Source organism: Anas acuta, chromosome 3 (assembly GCF_963932015.1).
Source record: "Anas acuta chromosome 3, bAnaAcu1.1, whole genome shotgun sequence".
Lineage (NCBI taxonomy): Eukaryota > Metazoa > Chordata > Aves > Anseriformes > Anatidae > Anas > Anas acuta.
This window is the reverse complement of record NC_088981.1, coordinates 93,267,272-93,288,292: the sequence shown is the minus strand read 5'-3', so window position 1 is coordinate 93,288,292 and position 21,021 is coordinate 93,267,272. Positions and strand designations below refer to the sequence as shown.

Sequence of the window (21,021 nt, the reverse complement as noted above, 5' to 3'; positions counted from 1 at the left end):
GCAGTTGCTGGACTCTTCTCACAGAGGCCACCCCTGCAGCTCCCTGCTACCAAAATCTTGCAACATTAACCCAATACATGGACACAATGCAAGACAGTGAAAGGTGATTGCAGTTGGAGATGCAGTTAAAGAGACAAAAAATTAGCCTCCAATGTAGTAATGCAGACTGGGTTGTTATTGTTATTGATTCTTTTTTTAACTGTTTCTGAAAATAATCTAGGTATTCATCTATATTTTCACTGAACCCAAGTACTTTTAAACTTTACAGGACTACTAGTTAACACCTATGTATTGAATCAACTTGATGCAGCAAATTAAGAGATAAACTTTATGTTTCTTGCACACTTTTAAGACATTTAGGTCACAATTTTTATTATTTTAAAATGCTGTCTTTGTACATTTTAACTAAGTTGTATTTTTTGTTCAAACAGCTTGAAAAAAATGCTATGTTAAAACTCATCTAACAAATTTAAAGAACTTGAACAGCTTGAGTTAAACTATACCTTGCCAACTCAGCAGTTCTTATGTGCAAGTTTTGCTTCTTTGAATTATTTGTCTTTAGATAAAAAATAAAATAAGCCACAAACAATAAAATATATAGGGTTTTAGAAAGGATGTGTTACTTGGAGGTATTTATCATTTCATACGGATTTTGTCCTAATTTTTGGAATTTTCTGTTTGGAGAGAGTTCAGTGGACTGTAGTGGAGACTACAGTTATAACTCCTGCAATCTGAGTTTATGCTGTACAGTCTGATCCATTCTACTTCATAAACAGATCTAATCCATCTCCTGTACCTGGACTTTACAGAGCACACTTGCTGTGATTTTCAGCCTTTCCTCATAGCAGCAGAATTTGGGGCAGATATGAACCTTGGCAGTTAATGAATAGTCACAAGAAACGAGTTATTTCTGTATTCAGAAGTCATATTCCACTATTTCTGTATATATAGTTTAGGCAACAATCATATAGATTCTGTTTTCTTACTGCCAATGCTAAATTACACATTTCACTCCAACTGAAATACCTGTAAATTACCACAAATTAACATCACTAGAACACATATTTCAAGTCTAGAAACCACAGTAAATGTTGTGGTCATTCACAGATGTATTCCAAGCTCTTTTTATGTCTTGTGAAGCATTTTGTATCCAACAGTTACAGAAGGTAGATGGTGTAGGTTGGTTTGCATTGAACATAAATTTTCTTTTTGTTATAAATAAACACCTTTCTGTAACAATTTATGATGAATGCTATTATATTTCTTTCTGTACCTGTAGAAGAAATTTTTGAAATTTATTATTAGTACAGCACAAAAGGTTTGTTAACACTTCTTTTGAATTGTTCTTTTGCTAAGAGCTTAAAAAAAAACAAAGGACACTAAAGCAAAAAAAGATGACTGAAGTCATTCAGAACTGCATGTGCAGAAAAGATACTGGCTCAGCTGAGGCAACTTCATTAACAGTTTGGGAGAAAAACTGACCACATTTTGGGGTTCCATCATGGCAAATTTCCTCAGTAGAATTTACTGAGTTTGCATGAGTAAAACAGAAAGCTTATGGATAGAGTTTGGAATTCAAGCCTAACTGCTTTGTAGGGATTGTGCTAGCTATACATGCTGTGATAGCATCTCCAGATTTAGAAGTGTAATTGATCCCATGCTGGAAAGCCAATTGAGAAATCTTCTTGGTGATGGAACTGCAAGGCATTCTGAGGCCAGGTGATATCTTTTGATAGACCATCTCAGAGTGAAATATCTATGTGTGTAGATACACTGCTCTTGTTCAATTAAAATAAGTGATACTGGTGCTTTAGATGTTATTTCTGACTTGTTGAGTTGCTCAGAAATCATATATAGTACATAAGATGCTAAAAAGATTTTTTTCACTACTAAATCTCTTTCTCTTGTCAAAGTCCTCTTGTGCCAGAGCCTCATTTCTGAGAGTGATGGCTATGGAAAAGGGGAAATTCATTTTTCCAAGGCCTAGGAAATTTCATCATTCTTGAAGACAAAGCAATAACTTGCCATATTGGGTCCCCAGGGGACAGGTTTGATTAGAATTTACTGTCCTGCAGAATTTACTGATATGCAATAATGTAACTCCTACTGTACCATTGACATTTAAAGCCCTGGATGCTAAATGTAGAATATAGTGTACCAATTAAAGTATTTCAATTATCTTTTTCAGAACATGAGGGTGCGGACAGTAAAAGGACAAGATTACTATTCTAAAACAGGAGCAAAATTCCATGGAAAAATGGAACAAAAATTTCTTCTGGTTGACTGTAAGAAAGTCATATACGGTTCTTACAGGTAAGATCAGTCACTGAGGTGCCCATAGAAAACGTGTGATCTCAGAATTTTGCCTGTTGCAAAATATATTTTTTCTATTTCTGAAAATTATTCCAGGAAACTCCATGGGCAAATTTGATTATATTTCCAGTAATCTATCAAGTTGTCACAGATACTTAATGATAGGTAACATAACATGTTGCCAAATTTTGAGGTCCCCTTGTAATTTTTCATAAATAAGAAATAAAGTATATAGCTTTTGATTTAGGCAAAGTTTTGGAGAAAAGAGAGAAAAATACCAATTTGTTCAATATAGAACTATTCTTGTTTAAAAGTAACTCCAAAAAAAGGCTACCAAAGTATTTCATAAGCTCTCTTGAATGGCTTATCCTTGCAGCAATCTTTTAAAGCTAAAATTGTAGACCAGCTTTATAGCATTTCGTACTATAGCATGGTCAAACTCAGAATTGTCAAAAATAGTCTATATTTGGTTAAGCTTTATTTTATTTTATTTTATTTTATTTTATTTTATTTTATTTTATTTTATTTTATTTTATTTTATTTTATTTTATTTTATTTTATTTTCCATTTTATTTCCAGTATATTTGCACAAAGCATAGGTCAGAAGAACTTGCATCTTTGCAGAGCTGGAAAAAAATAGGTTAAAGCAGGGGCAGTTTTATCTCACACATTATTAAATATATGTGTTCTTTTCATGGTATGCTTCTCTCTTTTGGTCTCCTGAATTAATTTCTGCCAGCCTGATGCTTGGGTGCCAGATCCACAGCTGCTGATTATTGTAGATTTCAACTACTTTAAGCTTTTGAAAATCTGTCTCTTTATCTCCTCTGAGAATTGAGCAGCCCCAAATTCAGATTGATAGGTATAAATGGTAGTGAGGTAAGTGACAAGTTCATAAATGAGTCAGTGTAAGAGAGACCAGAGAGTCTGCCTGCTTTGACATCTACACACAGTGTTAGAGTCTGTGAGAATGTGATAGTTTTTCTCATTTCATTTTGAAAAATAACACTGCTTTAAGATCTAGCACAGGACCTGGAATCATGAACTTCTGTAGAAATTAAACTTGCTTTGAAAAAGAATCTAGTGATTTATAACAGCAAAGATGAGTTTTTTTGAATGCTTGGTCTCCGAACTCAATTTGAAGTTAATTATTTACAAATATTGCAAAATATAATGTCTTAATAAGAACTTCTGTGAAAAAGAAAGAAACAGAAAAAAAAATGTGTTATGTTTTGATTTAATTTCAGCACAGTATCATTTCCTAAAAAAAAAAAAAAAAAAAAAAAAAAACAATTACAAGGAAATCAGCAAATTATTTATGTGACTACAACAAACCTTCATAACCTACAGAAGACAAATGCAAAGTTCAAGTTCATTGATTTCATTTCATTTTTTCACTTACTTTTCTTCACTTGAAATAAGGGTCATAGGACAGATTTTTTTTTTTGGTGTAATCTACGAATTACATGGTTTCAACACCATGATATCAGGATTTTTGAAACATCCTGACTGTACTTGTTAATGTATTTTATCTCATTTTGTAGCTATAAAGTAGTTATAGCTACTTATCTTTGAGCATGTGTTCAGCCTTTATAAGTATGGTAGAAAAGAGGAAAACTTCCTTTATCAGGATACAGTACACTGCAGTTAATAGAAAAATTAATATCCAAGCTGGTGTGCATGGTAGAAAACGTAAACTGTTTAACAGTTTTGAGGTGCATCTTTTTGAGAATGTGTTTAGATTAAAGTTTATTCATACCTGTGGAAACAGTTCTGTTTATTATTTCATACATACATTTTTCACAACTTAACCACGCATTGTCTCTGGTTTAGGAGTGGGTCTAGTTAATCCTGGCTTAGTCTTTGTAGAGGTAACTTTGCACCATTAGGTATTTGATGTTGTGCACTTGTGAATACCTTTTTCCAATATCCCCTGTTTATAAGAGCAATTAAGTAGTTATAGACACAGTCCTGCTCCCCCTGAAAGCACTGGAAGTCTGCCACTGAGTTCAAATTGTATTAGATTAGACCTTTCAAATCCAAATGACATGAATCATGCCATAGTTTATTAATTAAGAAAGTATTTGTGCCAAATCCAAGTGTGTGTGAAAACTTTCTTTTTTTTTTTTTTTCTCCTATCAAGAAGGTCCAGTGAAATACATTAGTTCAAAAGAACTGTTTCTAATGGTCATTTGTTCTTCTTACAGCTTTATGTGGTCTTTTGAAAAAACCAACCTCAGTATGGTTCAAGTTATCACAGGACAGCTGGTTGAATCCTTTGATGAAGAATTCAGGACACTGTATGCTCGTTCTTCTGTTCCTAGTTCATTTGCCCCAGAATTAGTGCGGGTTAACAGTCGCAGGACACTCTGGGATAATGACACGTACCAACACTCAGTGTCTTCCTTAGCTTCAGTTTCTAGCCAAAGAAACCTTTTTGGTAGGCAAGACAAGCTTCACAATTTAGATCCTGTGTATTTGAAAACTCGAGGAAGATATGCAGTGAATGAAATAGATAAATTTGGATTGAGAAATCAAGCCTATAATAAGCAACCATTTCATCCAGGTTTTAATATGCAAAATCCAATCCAGCAGTATCAACCTAGTGAAAAAAATGAGCATTGGAAGAGGCATAGTTATGCTGGGGAGAAGCCAGAAAGGACACCTTACCTATTGCTCAACAGGGCTATTAATAGAGCCAATAATCCATTGAATACTTGGAAAATGCCATCTGATAGCCTTAGTATTGTGTCTTCATTACGAGGAGGATATGCAAATAACTGCAATCCACCCCAACAAAGTTTCGCTGATCAGTTTTCACGACCAAAGGTAAATCTTGCAGAAAGAAATTCAATTGTGAGGAGGTCTTTTAATGGGACAGATCATCAAATCCGCCATCTACAGCAAAGGATGCCGACCCTAGAACACACAACGAAATCATTCCTACGTAACTGGCGAATTAAGTCATACTTAAATGACCAATCTGACTATCCAGTGGAGTCTAATGGGTCAGCCTTGGGTGACAGATATGATAGCTATGACACAGCTGAAAATATTAAAGCTCATGCCCTGTACTCTCATTCTCGCTTACGATCGTCATTGGTGTTTCAGCCAACTTTACCCGAACAGCAGGAGGTAAGCAGCTGTGCAAGTTCTTCAAATTCAACTATAATTGGGTCAGAGGGAAGTGCAACACCTAAAGGGACATCAAATCATGCACCAAGTGTGGAAAACGGAACAGACAATACTTTAGAAGAGCTTAGCACAAATGTCCAACTTAAATCAGAGGCACCAAAAAACCACAGAATTCATACCGCAGACAACAGAAAACCTATGGTAAATTCACATGCAGCAGGGGACCCACCTATCTACTTATACGCAACCCTCTGTGCCGACAAACATGCAGAAAATCTGAAGAACGTTCAAAATGAAAATATACTTAAAAGGAGAAGCTTTCCCATGTTTAATTCAAAGTCCATATTAGACCCTGGTGCAGACAAGCATGCATCCAGTTATGTTTACAGCACATTGAACAGGCATAGGCTTAAGCAGCCAGTTAGTCCAAAACTTCCAGAAGACACTCTGAAGAGCTCTAAAAGTTTGCACAGTGTGACCAACCATTTGCCACAGGAGGAAAAGAACCTCAAAGGAGAGCTGAAGAGCCCAACTGCTACCAAGGCAATCTCTATGGCTGTTCTTGCTGAAGCGAGCAAAGAGGAGTCTAGTAGAGATTGCACATCAAAGAAAGAAAGTAAGAACTCCCCAAGTTTTCTAAAGAAAGGATCCCAGAAACTGCGGTCACTTCTTAATCTCACACCAGACAAGAAGGAAATCTTGTCAAAAAACAAAGGTCCTGCCTTTTATAGGATGTGTAGTAGTTCTGACACTTTGGTTTCTGAAGAAGAGAATCAAAAACCAAAGATCTCTGAAAATAAGACAGATTCTTCCCCAAGAAGAAAGAGAAACACATCAAATTCCCAAGGTAGCTTGAACAGAAGTAAAGAAGATGTCGCTGCAAGCCCATCAAAGTCTCCAAAGTCTCCTAAATCACCAAAGCCTCAAAAACCTCCATCTGATGAAAGCAATAAAAAGTGTCCTGTCTTGTGCCCCCTTGAAAGTAAGTTCATAGAAACTGCAGGAGATGCATCTACCCCAAGATTTAATACAGAACAGATTCAATATCAAGATGTAAAGGAAACTACCACAAATACTACCCCTGAAAGTCCTGCTGTTTGTGCTCTACAAAGAGCAAGTTCAATGACACCACAATTGGCAAGCTCAAAACATCAAGAGGAGCTAAGATCTCGTTTGAGTGAAAGGCGTGTTTATAGTCGCTTTGAGCCATTCTGTAAGATGGAAAATCCTAGTCAACTTGTAGGAAATTTACCAAATAGTTCACATCTTCCAGATATCAAAAACAAGACCTTAGGAAATAACTACGGCAGGAGTAATCACCTGGTCGGCTACAACTCAACTGCTTATCATCCACTGCAGCCTAATGAAAATAAACTGAGGGGATTTATGCAAAAGTTTGGGAACTTCCTACACAAAAACAAATAAAACTTCTGTTGATTATGTTGAAATACAGCAAGAGTAGCAAAGCTGTACATTCTTAACTGGATAAGAGTGACAAGCAACTTTTGTAGAGCTTACTTGGGTTTCTTCAGGGTCTAGGACATTTGAATGAATGTACATACTTTTACATAATTATTCTAGAATTATTATGCTTAAGTCTACAGAAATTCTGTGTCCAGAAGATATCTCAAGAAAGTTGTTTATAGTGTTTATATTGTAAGATTACTTTTATACATTTTCCTTTTGAAGAAAGTATGTGCTGGTAAAAAAAGATGGAGAGTGTTTTTAAACTTCAAATAATACTTTTTCTTAAGATTTGCCCTTTAAAAATAAGATAGCACTAGGAATAGTGGCTTGCATCTTTTCAGCGTTTATGTACTTTTTCAAATGTTAAACACAAATGTTAATGCATTGCATGTTACTTAACTTCAAACTCATTTTGAAACCCTCTTTTAGATTCCATCTTGGTAATAATTTACCCCTTAGCATTTATTGAAATGTTTAGGCAGCAGATGGATATTACTTTATTGAATTTTCCATGTAATATGATATTATTCTGAAGTATTTGGCATACAAATCTTAAAGTGACCTTAATCCCGTCTTTCTCAGACTTTTTTACATGGCTAAAGTAATGTGAATGTAGGATGAAAGTAAAATATATATATATTTATAAAACAAAGTGCCTTGAAAAGAGCTTAACTGGTTTAAATTTCAATGGATTAATTACATTTGTATAACATGCCAGTATTCTGTAACGTAGTCTAAAAATATTTTTTGTTAGATTTTTCTGTTTGGTGTTTCCAAAAAAAAAAAAAAATGTGGACTTACATTTCCCAGGTAAGTTTTTGAGTTTCACATGTAACAGTATGTTTTAGGTGTTGGCAGATTATGTGCAACTCTAGCTTTAATAACCTTTTTTTTTTTTTTTTTTTTGTAATAAGGTTGTAAGTGCTTTAGACTAGGCATATGATGAAGATTGTAAGCTCAGTACTGCAATGCTTAAATTTTCCATGCCCTGTTGCCTTACGTCAGGATAAATGTTACAAGGCCAGGAGCAATTAGGCATCTAAAAATGAGGTTGATGAAAATCACCACATAAATCACTACCTCTCCTAAGCCAAAAAAGTATCAGTGAAGAGCAATAGCAGCACTTGTTTAAACTTAGCGAAGCTGCTTAGGCACCTAACTACAATTTAAGGGGACATATCTGTGTTCATCCAGGTCTTTCAGTCATAAGAATTTTCTTGATATTAAGCGCCTACACCAGATTAGTGCTTACAGAAACCACAGAGAGGGTGATGTGTTTGGGCAGTACCATGGCATCCACTTCTCATTTGCAACCTGTAGCCAGAGCATTCAGCTGGCTCCCAGCCCTCCTTGATGTGGACTCTGTCTCTTAGCAGAGTCCCTTAATGCTCATAGCCATTTAGCTGTGAGATGCTCTGGAACAGTCTTACTGCACTTAAACTCAGTAAGGCTGTTCCACCACACATCAAATAATTACATATTCAGAAGGCTGGAGACAAACAGGTAGACATTTCTCTGATGAGGGCACTCAGCACATTAGAAAAGCATATTCATTCACATCCTTGCCTTGGTAGCACTGCTGCCCCTCTCAGGATATGTTTTAGGCTTGCTTTGAGAACGACTACTAAAAATAAGCTCCACAAGTAAGATCTTGAAAAATACTTTTTTCTTTAAAAAAAAAAAATGATGGTAGTTTATACCTGCAGCAGGCACCATACAGCTCACCACTTTTGGGATTTAGGTAGTATTGTAAATTTTCAACAATAGAAATTCAGAAATCTGGGTGCTGAAAGCATATATATCTTATACAGGGTCTTCATGTTTCTGAGGCATCTTTTAGGAGACCACTTCACTCTTAGATCTGAAAGGTCATGCAGCGTTCTATGGTGGAGTCCCACTGTGAAGGTCTTGGCTCTGTTCTTTAAAAAGAGACACCGGAAAGGCATTTCATTCACCAGCTCAATCAAGTTCATGCTCATCACTGAAAATCCTTGCTGGCTCCCATGAACTCACCGTGGCTGTTGGCAGTGATTTCAGTGAAGCAGTGCAAGCTTTTCATTCAAACTGTTTCTCAGGCAGCCTTATTAGGTTGATGCATTATAGCAATTATTTCACCATGGGGATAGTATTTATTTTTAAGGGTGATTAGATCTGGTGTCTCAATCCTATGCTGAAAGTTTCACTCTCCTCTTTACCCCTGATCATGGAAAACATTTTATGAACTTCTTAACGAACATTGGTCACTTTGTTCACTCCATGCTAAAACACCATAGCAGGTATTTTTCCTAAATGGCCATTCACACTGAAATATTCTGTCCTGCCAGAGGCAGCAATTTCAGACTCTGATCCCAAGGCAAATGATGTCTCCTTAGTATTCCAGGCATATTATCAGTACAGGCACAACATAATTCCGCAGCTACCCAGCAAACAGCAATGCAGCAGTGCACAGCAAGTCCTAACACCTTTTAGCAGGGCAGACAGTTTTTCAGGATGGTGCCTGAATTAACTGTACAGCAAATGAACTTAACTGAGATGCAGGAGGTGCTAAGAATGGTGGAGGTAGGTTTGGGGAGAATATTTAGTTTTTCATTATACTCTTATGAGCTCTGACATACACTTGTAAGCAATACTAGATTTGGGAAGGAAATGAGGGAGGGAGGACGACGGCCTTCTGGCAACTTTTGAAGTGATAGTTCTTTGCATTTTGTAGTAATACTGGGGAAATGTATCTGCTACACTTGGGAAATTTTTTACTCTATTTTCCAGAGTGGGTTGCTAATTATAGAGTCCTGAGAAGCCAGACATTTTAATTTACCAAGTCACTTATTTAGATAGATAGCTATATTTTGTATTTATGCACAGAAGATTAAGAGCCTTCAGTGAAGATCCTGCTCATACACTTAATAATGCAATAAATTAAATGTAGTAGAATTTCCTTTTTCATTTTCAGATACCTCCTCAGAGAACCTGCGTGAGAATGTGTCTGCATTAAGTTCTGATCACAGATCATATGATCTGAATGAAAAAGACCACCACTGACCTCAGTGGCAGTTGGATCAGACACTTAATGCACTGACACCACTATTTTAGAAGTGTTACAAGGCTGAAGGCTGCTTGGGGAGGATGTGGCTCAGACACCATGGGAACAGCAGCCCAATGCCCTGCCAGCAGCTACTGCTTTAGAGATGGGGGAGCACACTGGGGAGCTCCAAGGACAGCTGGTGCGAGGATCGGCTGTTATTTTGTTCCCTCCAGAATTGTGCATTACAGGTGGGAAAACAGTGCTTGCCCATTCGTGTCTGATTTGCCTCCTGGTTGTGTGGGAACCCAGCTGTTTCAAAAATAGAAGGGAAAAGTGTGGAAAAAAATGTACATGCTCTTTGCATCTGCAAAGAAAAGGGATATGTGTGTGTTTGGAACAGAGGAAATATATTTGATCTTCCTTTTCCCAAAGCTTGTTGTGATGTTTCTGCTTTTGCCAAGGAGATGCACTTTGTTCAATGTGTCCTAAATGTGCTCTGCACATTGCAAGTTTGTTACACCCCGCACACACCCAATGCACTCCCAGTTTTGTAAGGCTATGAAGTAATAGTTATTACCATGCGTGACAGTCTTTTGGCCAAATGGCTTGGGAGTTGTGAAATGTTGTGTCATTTCCACATTAAATAAAACTCCATTAGCACCCTAATAGATTCAGGTGATCAGAGCTATGCAGTTCTGAATGTGGCCCTCAGGAGCACGCAGCATTGGGCAATGCAGCCAGGAGATACAGACCCCGCATACGGTGCACATACAATTAACGTCATAAATAAACCACCCCGATATGTGCTCATAGTATCCAGTGAATTAATTGCTTCATTTCTTCAGCCTTGTAATAAACAGTTTTTACTGCCTCTTGGATTGCAAAATGATGGTTATTTTACTAATGAGCTTATGCAGCACTCTTTATTCATGCTAAGAAATATGAACTGCTTGTAAAGAAAGGTTAAAAAATAAGACAAATTAATTTTCCAACTGTCTAACACATGAGGGTAGTATTATTTGTCACAAACCTTGAGAAAACAAAAGCTTATCAGGCAATAGATGTTTGTGCATTGATAGGCGCAGGAGCAATACCATTCACAGAAAAAAATAAATCATTTTTTTCAACTTTCTGAAATGTGTAAGGAAATGTTGTGGTTTATAAAAAAGTTGTTAGGAAAATAAAACCAAAATCTGTAGACAGGTATTTTAAAAATAAAATGTAAAATGGCTCCACTAATGTGTATGATAAATATATATTTTTTTTTTCCATTTGGCATAAGCTGTACAATTGACAAGTATCTGTACAACCACGTAGCACACAGAGATCAGTAAGAACTTATTCCCCAGATCAATATTGTACTGTGCAGCACTATATTTCTAGTGACTTTTTTTTTTTGAGTTTATTTTGATTTATGTTAGAGTTAGACCAACATAAATCTGAAGTATTTTGTTCATAATTAAGAGATGTTCCTCCAATTATGTCTTCAGTTGCATGAGTACGTATTCCATTAGCACCCCAGTGACAAGAGAGGAGTCTTCACTGCTCAAATGCCATTTTGCCATTTCATTCTTTCTTTTATGCAGGTGCTTACAGATATCTTAGTACCTTTCTGTAGAGTCTGAAGTTTTTCATTTTCAACTCTTTACTAAGTTTCAGTTAGGTCTCCTTTTTTCACATTCGGACATGATGCCAAAGAAATATTGCATATTGACAACAGCTTTGAGAAACAGAATTGAAACCATTTGCTTTTGGACAGCTCAGAACTGCGCTGCTTTATTTTTAGGCAGAGCTAGTAGTTTGGATTTCTACTGAAGTGACACTGATTTGTTAAGTTTTGCTTCATCACCCTCTTATTTAGAGCAGTCCCCTCCAGGTCAGTATTTAAAAGCAATTTCCATATATTGCAATGCTTTAAAAAGCAGGCAAGTCCTGTTTCTGAAAATCCGGGAGGATTTAGGGTGCTAGATTAGCAAATCAATTATTTGTATATCTTGAGAATGTATTTGCATTTTTCTGGAAGTGAATCTAGTTTAATAAAAAAGACTGGATATCCCTTGAGAAGAAGCTGCTGGATTCAAATAAACGAATAAATGTAAATATAGCTGGGAGGAGGGGGGAATGAAAAAAAAAAGAAAAAAAAAAAGAAAAAAAAAAGAAAAAAAAAAAACATTTCTTGTCTCTCTGAAACAGACAATTTACGACAGTCCAAGAATCATTATCCTAAAGACTAACAACAAGTAGCAATGTTTTGTTTTGTTTGAGAAATGAATGCAACTTATTTGTTAGCATTCAAACACAGGCCTCTTACATGTCTGTTGTACATTGTCTGTTCTTGCCTCATTTAGCAATCAGCATGCTCAAAATGCAGACTGGTTGTCTATAGTTTCCTAAATCCCAGAAAATCCAATGAAGCATTAAACACCCACTTAACTTTAAACAAGAAGAATGGTTTAAACCCTCCTGGGATAAAAAATAACACCAGCCATACATTTTTGTTTTGTTAGATTTTGGTGTCAAAATTTCAGTGTAGTCTTAGCTGATATATTTTGGGAAACAGTTGACTATATAGTTTCATTGTTTTCTTTGGGCCATGTCTAATTTTGACCCATGATGACATCATGGCTGCATTTTGACATCGTGTTGGTCATGTTTCTTCCAAGTCTCACCTATGCTGGTGTGAGAGTATCTTTGCTCATGGTTTCAGGTTCTAATTTTCCTTAGTGCAGAGTCTGTGGATTCCTGATGATCCATAAGATTTCAAAAGGTGACTTGGAAGTGAGTTCAGATTACTGAAAAAACATGACCAGACCAAAAAAAAAAAAAAAAATTCCATATTTCCACATAAAACAAAGGAAGCAAGTAGAATCAAAAGATTCATGCAAGAGAACATTTGTAATATAATTTTTATCAGTTCAAACAGAGCTGGTATTTCAATGCTGCGGAACTGAAATAAGGATTCAAGTAGTAATAATAATTAGATGGTCATTGAATAAAAAAAGCTGAGGAACGCTGATCTAGAAGATGCAAAACAGTCATGAGGGGTGCTGCAAGCACACAATACCCAGAACAGGTATTACTGAGTAATTTCTGAGGAGAAAAAAAGGAATTCTGTCAAGTTGATTTTAATACTGATATGTTGGTTCCAATACTGGCAGCAACCGACTCTTGGTTTTCATCTAAAATTGTTACTTGATATGTAAATCCTTTTTCTCAGATGGAATTCCTGGATTACATAGCAACTATGTAATGGATATACTGTGTATGTACAGATACAAACCAAAAAGTGTCTTGAAATAATTTATTACTTCTATTTTTTACCAAATAAAATGTTTCTTTTAAAGCTCAGCTCATTTGTGTGTTCTTGTTTTCACTGTCTCATATTGTTATTACCATTTTTCATTTCAAAATTTAGAACGTCTTTTAAAAAAGTGGCATCAGATATGTTGAGCAAATTGTAAACAGAGGTCTCAAGGCTGCATGTGGCAGCATCTGTGTTTGCTGAGCTTCTGTACCTTGTACAGGACCCACAGTCCACCCAAACGGAGAAAGGACCAAAGCTGACATCACTTTAATGTCAAATTTCTGAAATAAAATATAAGCAATAAGCTAAAGCAAGAATTAAATAGAGTAAGGTTTAATCTATTTTTTATCCCATGTTTACTTTCCTTGTATCACTTCCTTGCTCTGATATTTGTGTTTTTTTTTGCTTCCTGGTAATCCTGTCCTACTCATGATGTCAGGTTGAGTAGTCTTTTCTGTTTCCTGCTTCCATCTCCATCTTAATTTCCTGTTTCCTATTTACATGAATCATCCTTCAGAAGTCTGTTTTCCCTACCCCTTGCCTTACTAGTACCATTGAAAAAAAAACACTTCTATCACATTGCTTGCCAGAATTAGCTTCCAGCAATTTCTCCATGCATGAGTGCACACTACGACTGAATGGCTAATGAGAAATTGATTTTCAGTCACGAATATCTCTTGGTTCCTTTGGAAAACAAGTAGGAAACTAACCTTTCTGAACAGCTTACAGTTTGTACTTAATGGAGGAAGGAAATGAAGAGGAGGAGAGGAAGTGAAAAAAAAACAAAGGTTACAAAACACTGAGGTGGTTACTCAGTGACCACTTATGAAAACATCAATGCTTAGAGTTGTGGTGATGCGTATACAGGCACACATACACATACCTGTATGCATAATGCTGAGGCTCCAACTTAGACAGGAACTTCTACTTACGTAGAAATAAAAGTAAAATTCATCTCATTTAATTGAGCTCAAGCCTTTTCTCAGCTCCTACCTACAAGAAATTGTAATTCCCACCTCTTCTATTCTTCCTGTTTCCCTCACTTACATCCAACCCAACCTCACCCTGCCGGCAACTCTGTCTGCAGCATTCCAGCACTAGTTAAATATTGAAAAAATGAAACCTTTAATTTTCTCAATATATCAAGTGGATCAAACAGGAATCTATGCCTATAGCCAAATGAAGACAAGACTGAAGACCACAGGATCTGAGAGTTTCTGAGAGGAAAGTATGTGTATGCCATTCAATATGCAAGTTAAAATATGCCGGTATTTCAGAAAATGTTGAAAAACAGATGAACTAGGTTGAGGTTTATTGCAGAATTACTTGAATCTCCAAGAACTGGTCATAGCTGAGTTAGAGCTGCCATCCCCGCTTGGTGGATAGGGAGCCTAAGGACCAGAAGTGCCACTGAAACTACAAGCAGGAGCAGCCATCAGTTCAGACACGTGGTCACCTCATTCTACCTCCATCCAATGCCAATGCCTTGGCTTTGCCAGTAACACTCATGGCTTGGAAAGCCACTAAACTGGCTCTTGGTTAGCAGACAGACAAGCGCTTACTAACTGAAACGCTTCTATTAAGTGCCTCTAAAACTGTTACTTTTTATATTGCACATCCTTGTATATGACAGCTTTTCCCCATATATCTCAAAAATGACTGGCTTCTGTACTGTATTTGAGACACCCAGCTATTTTTTTTTGTCCAGGAATGGTGGCTAGTGGCACTTGAGGCATTATATTGCTATAAAAGTCAGTAGGTAATCAGCACTTCAGTAGTTAAAAAGATTAAACAACACTCTCTGTGTGTAATGGCCAGTTTCAAGCCCATCAGACACAGCCTTCACAATTGTTCTTTTTGACTTGCTCTTCAGAATAAAAATATCTCTGTGCTTTCCAAGGTGGGACAGACTGTCAGCTCTTACAGTTTGGTACAGCATTACTGAGGTCCATGAACACCTGCATCCAAGCACTGATGAGGACTCAGTCTATGCATGAAGAGTCAATGAGGCAGCCAGGGGCTGGTGCTCCCAGAAACTCTACATGATGTTTTCCCATAATTAAAAGCACTACAGCAATCAATACAAGCAGGTGGTTGCTGCATTAAAGCTTAGTACACTAATAAGTGGCATGCATACCTCAAGATTCATATCCTCTGTTCCTCCTCTTCTGAGCAGAGCAAGGATTTAGGGGAAAATACACAAGGAACTGGAGGAAAAAAAGAACTGGAGAGATCAGAAGCCTTTTTGTCGGCAAATTTTATTCTCACACCTCACATAAAGAACATCTGCCACCAGTTACTTGATAATTAAGTAAATAAACTGTGCTCTTCTAGTTATGTCACTGAAAACCACCTCTGGATGGTCCCTGCACTGCAAGTCTTTAGAGGTGGGGGCAATTTGCTGGAGAAATTCTTGTTTCAGTCAAGAAGCTCAGAGCAGCAGAGCCCCTCTGCAGTCGTCCAGAGGACTGTGCCATCATCCTTCAATGCTTTAAATGACAAGGCAGGGACAGGATCACAAGTCACGGATCTAAAGGTGTGTCCTCACTTTTTGGAAGAATAAGACACAAGAGAGAAGTGTGCCTCCCTCTACAGAATTTGCGAATGTCTGTGGCAGTGTACTCTTCCTAGCCCTCTTACCTGTCACCTGTAACCCTGCCTAGGTGATAGCCATAAGTGATGGCTATGATGAACACGTCTAGTCATGACAGCTGTTATCCGCCCAGGCTCCGGGTGGATTCTGAAGAGACAGATCCAAGGGCATGCACCAGCCAGATATGGCTGGTACGCACATATGATGGTAGTCAGTCATCTTACCTCATAAACGGGACAGCCTCGAGCCTGTTGAGCTCCCCTGTACTGCAGTGGGCTGTGTGCCAGGATCTTACCCTGGAGAAGGGACGACTCTTAAGGTTATTCCTTGAGGTTGAGAGATTCCTTACCTGTGACAGATACTCTGTAAGTGACTAATAGGTAGCTTGTTGAAACTTAGCGAGTAATTTGCTAAGCAAGCTGAAACTTTGTAATCCTAACTAAGGGATATAAAGCACTGATTGTGCATGCAGTCCTTCAGGCATAAACCATCAGGTTTGGGATGGGAATAGGATCTGGTTGTATCTAGGCTTCTCAGAGTTTCGATGGCAAAAGAGACCCCATTCTGAACCTCATGACTCAAGGTGAGGGTCTCCCTGATGCTTTTAGTCTGACCATGTCCTCTATGCAGTAAATAATTAAGTGACCTTGCCATCACAAAACTTGGTAATGTCACATTTGCCATTAGAACTCTGTTAAATCTCCATCCTATTCACGATTAAGTTTTGCTAAATCACTATTTTCATCAGTAAATATGTTAACCATTCTCTCTTACAAGTGGAGTGCATAATTCGTTTCATGACAATATCCGCAACACTGGATGTTTTTAACTCTGTTTTTGTTTGGTTTTGTTGTGTGAGAAACACTTGGCAGTGTTCACACTGCTGCTTCTAGTGCACAGGGCCTGTGCACTACCGATTGGTTTTACCTCTCTGTCAAAAACTGGTAGGCTTGAGTTGCACCTCATACATTGGTCTTCTAAACCACTTTTCACAGCCTGGTTTAATACCCTCTTCATTGCACTATTATTTCATACACCCATCTGTGGGATCTACACTGAGAAATATTTTTTCTGTGGAGTATCACTTGTTACAGAGCTGATATTCGTTGTCAAGGCTCACCTGATTTTGAAATTTATATGTTTATGTATATATATATATTTCCAGTTTGATTAGCTCCAAAGACATCAAATATATTTAACAATGTTCTGCAGTTTAAAAGAGAAGACTTTCTCAGCAGAGAATTTACAGTTTATAGTATTTAGGTTGACAGACGATATATAATTCAGTTCACAACACTAGAATTTATTTGAATTATTTTCTCGTCAATTATAACAGTGCTAATCTCATGACCTTGAGAGACTGATTAATAGCAAGTTAACTTGATAGTTGACCATCTGAATGCAATCAACATCTATTTCATTCCTGAGCAGAGGAAGTGCAAAGGGAGAATGCTATGCCCTTGGTAGCCGATGACAGGACACATGAGAAAGGAACAAAGCTGTATTAGGGCAGGTTCAATTTGGACATCAGGAAAAGTTTTTTTTACTGTGGGGGTAAAACAGTGAAGTAAAACTGTGGGAGGCTTCCTAGAGAGGTGGTTGATGCCCCATGCTTGTCAGTGTTCAAGAGGTATTTGGATAATGCCCTCAGTAATATGCTTTGAATTTTGGTTAGCCCTGAAGTGGTCAGGAAGTTGGACTAGATGATATTGGTAGGTCCCCTCTGAGTGAACTATTTAATTCTATTCTATTCTATTTACATCATTTATTTGAGCAGGCACTATTTAACCTCATTAAAAAGAGTGAGCATTACATTTCTTTATAAACCTGCATAAAGATCTAGAACACACAATCTTTTAAAAATTAGTAGGGAAACAATATTATAAATCTCTCATGCTCCACTTAGAAGTAAAATCATTGCAGGGATTTGGAAATTGAAGTCCCATTTTCAAAACCACTGAGATAGATAAGATTTTTCTTTCTGGGTTGGAGAATTAAGCCTTTCATCTGGATTTTTTATAATTTGTAGACAAGCATATATTGAAAAAGTAATCCTACTCAATTCTCACTGTTGTTTAGGGGAGATAAAAAAATGTTTTTAAAATCTTTAAGGTTTTAAAATTACTTGGGTGATTTTGATGCCGTCAGTCACACATTAGACGTCCCAGGGATGCACTTCAGAGGGGGCTGCTTTCCAGAGAATAGCATAATGAATTTTGGTTATATGGACAACTCAGAGATTTTTTCTAAGACAAGTCTTAGAAAGTCTGAGTAATAAATAAATTAATTAAATATAAATAAAGTTCAAACACAAAAAATACATTTATTAAAAAAAGAAAAAAAATTAATTTTTCATTCCCCAAGATCAAACACATTTTATTACTTAATAAATCCTCTTTCTTTGAATTTTAAATAAATCTCTTCATTAACACAACTGCCTTGGGTTCCAAAATTATAGGAAACACAAAAGATATGACCTTGCAAATTTTGGCTGTCTCAAGTTTTGAGAAGTATACCATAAAGAATATTTTAGCACATTCTGTACTAGCAATTAAATACCTTTTTCCTCTTACTTGAGAAGCAGGAACCATTATGCCCTTGAACTCTTTAGAAATTGTTTTAAAGCAAGAGAAAATATGGGTCAAAGTATTCATATCATAGTACTTCAATACTCCCCTATAAATCTCTTAATTAAATAGGAAAAAGAATCAGAGAAAAGAGATATTAGTGTCTTCATCTGCCCAAGGCAGCTGAAGTTTGCATTGGCATATTTTAATTCTCTGTCAGCAACAAACCACATTTGCAGCCTTTGAAGCGGCAAACAAAGTAAGGTAGCAAGTAAGAACATCATAAAGCACAGGCTACCATTTTACACAGAGCACCATAACCACCTGCTTCTTTGGTCTTTAAACATTAATCTCAGAAAGCTGCAAAAGCTACAAACCTCTGTGATTTGTGTGAACAGAGAGCTGCCACCCCACTGAGCACTGCTGGGGTGAGCCTGAATATGTGCCACCACTGTGCTCAGGGTGCCCTTCATGCTGCCTCACCTGGTGGACCTAATGCTTCTCAGCACCTGGTCAGGCAGTTCCCATCCAAATGTTCTGTAGGTATCTCCATAAGTCTGTCTATTTATTAATCTCAGGTGTGGAGCTCAAGCCTAGAGGAAGACGACCTGTATGGTGTTCTGGCTTATTCTCTGTCAGAATAAGCCTGGGGAGAATTCTAATATTTAATTCTTAAAAGGCATTTGGATAATGCTCTTAGTGGTATATTCTAACTTTGGGTCAACCCCAAGGTAGTCTGACAGTTGGACTTCACAGGTCATCTTCATAGGTTCCTTCCAACTGAAACTGTTCTATCTTCTTGACTACCACATATACAGAAAGAGTGGAAAAGTTTTACCACCCTACTTCACCCTCATTTGCCTCAATGCCTTCCCCTTTTTAAGCATTGAGGAAGCAGAACGGAGCACCAGCACAATTTTTCAGCTCTCCATTAGAAAACACAAAAAGAAACATAAAAACATAATAAGGAGGAATCTGACCTTGTCAGTAAGGTGAGTTAATATCTCTGTTCCTGTAAACACTTCTGAGAAGTCTCAAGCAAAGTCTGGTCCATAGTATTCCTCCTCTGAGGAAAATTTCATACCTGCTATCAAGGTAAATTATCTGGACTTCAGTTTTCCCTCATTTCCCCAAAGAAACTCCTTCTCTCCCCTCACTGTTACCCATGTGTCTGTGAGTACAGAGTAGTGAAGGTCACTGCTGAGAACACAAGGATACACTACAGAAATGTTCAAGGTACAACCACTTTCATAGTTATAATGACATTGCTGAAGTATGTGAAGAGCCATGGGTCAAAGCCTGCCCAGATACCTCTCCTCTTTTGCTTTGTCAAAAATATAGACACAATCACAGAACAGAATACTAAATCCATGTTTTGTGAGATTTGGTACCAATGCGTTGGTTTCATGGTAGTCTTCATATGATAACTGATTATACACAGTGATTGATATATATATATGTATATAACCTCTGTAACATATAGATAATAAATACATATTTAATATTGATGTACTTGGCCTAGCAAAGTAGCAAAATGCCTCAGAATAAAGGGCATATTAATAAATAGGACTGGTTTTGCAGATGGTTCCTCACTGGCCTCCAAAATTAAGAACAGCGCTTTCTTTGAGGTTTGCTTTAGCTAGTAATCAATTATATGAAATTATAGTTAGGAAACATGTAATTAATTTTCTTTCAGTATGATGATGATGATGTAAGCATAAAGGGATGATCACCAGAAGAAAGGGTATAGAAAAGAAGAACCTGATGACAGACTTTTTCAAACATCTTTTTGTGTTGGGTTCTTTTTTTTTTTTTTTCATGTACATGATGCATATTCCCTGTATAGATGAGAAAGTAAAGATGATTCATAAAATGAAAGCAGCATGAATGAATGGATACTGCTGGCTGTACAAACCAGTTAATAATGTATTCATTACTTCCAGCTAATACTAGAGCGTACAGCTGCTACATCTAAATAACACTGAGGCAATTTCCATGCTGATTTACACCCAAGAGAGAGCAGTTCCAAGTCCTGATTTTCAGGATGGGCAATATGTTTAAATAAAGGACTGGACGAGTGCTTGGGAGATTAAGGCTCAGCAGTTCTTCCACGGGTTTCTTACATAACCAGTTAGGACTTGATTTCTAAACAGACCATGCAACCACATTTCTGTATCTTTCATTTGGCCTCTCAGCTAAAATAAAGAGGCAGAGCTAGATGCAAAACCCTGACTGAATGCCTTAAGACAACAGGCACCATTTTCTTATCTGGGTTTGCTACCTGATTGCTCAGATTCAGTAGTAATGCTCGACAGGGGAAAAATTCCGGAGGAGCTCCTAGTTCCCCCTCAGCTTGGTGTGAACCTTCTGCACCAACAAGGGATGCACACAGACCATGTGTACATTGACCAGGTACTTCAAGTACAATAAATGTAGGAAAGCCTAGGTGAGAAACTTTAAAAGTACAGATGTAAGAGATGTGATGATTTTCTCTCTACCAGCAAGATCTAAGTATGCCTTAAAGAACATCTTAATGGTCAAAAGAATAAAATGACAACTGACTGGTGTCCATTGTTTTTCCAGATAGGCTGGAACTAGGAAGCAATTTGAGGCTTGAAAT

General features: G+C 37.1%; 1 protein-coding gene across 2 annotated transcripts in view; it reads left to right on the top strand.

Annotated features, from left to right (window-relative positions):
* FAM83B (family with sequence similarity 83 member B) overlaps positions 1-13,285 on the top strand; it is a 56,359-nt gene extending 43,074 nt beyond the window's left edge. For both annotated transcript variants that reach the window (XM_068678363.1, XM_068678364.1), the window contains exons 4-5: positions 2,189-2,313; positions 4,521-13,285. In XM_068678363.1, the coding sequence (XP_068534464.1) occupies positions 2,189-2,313; positions 4,521-6,873 (2,478 nt within the window). In that variant the 3' untranslated portion in view covers positions 6,874-13,285. The remainder of the gene's footprint in view (positions 1-2,188; positions 2,314-4,520) is intronic.
* Positions 13,286-21,021: the final 7,736 nt, after the last annotated feature.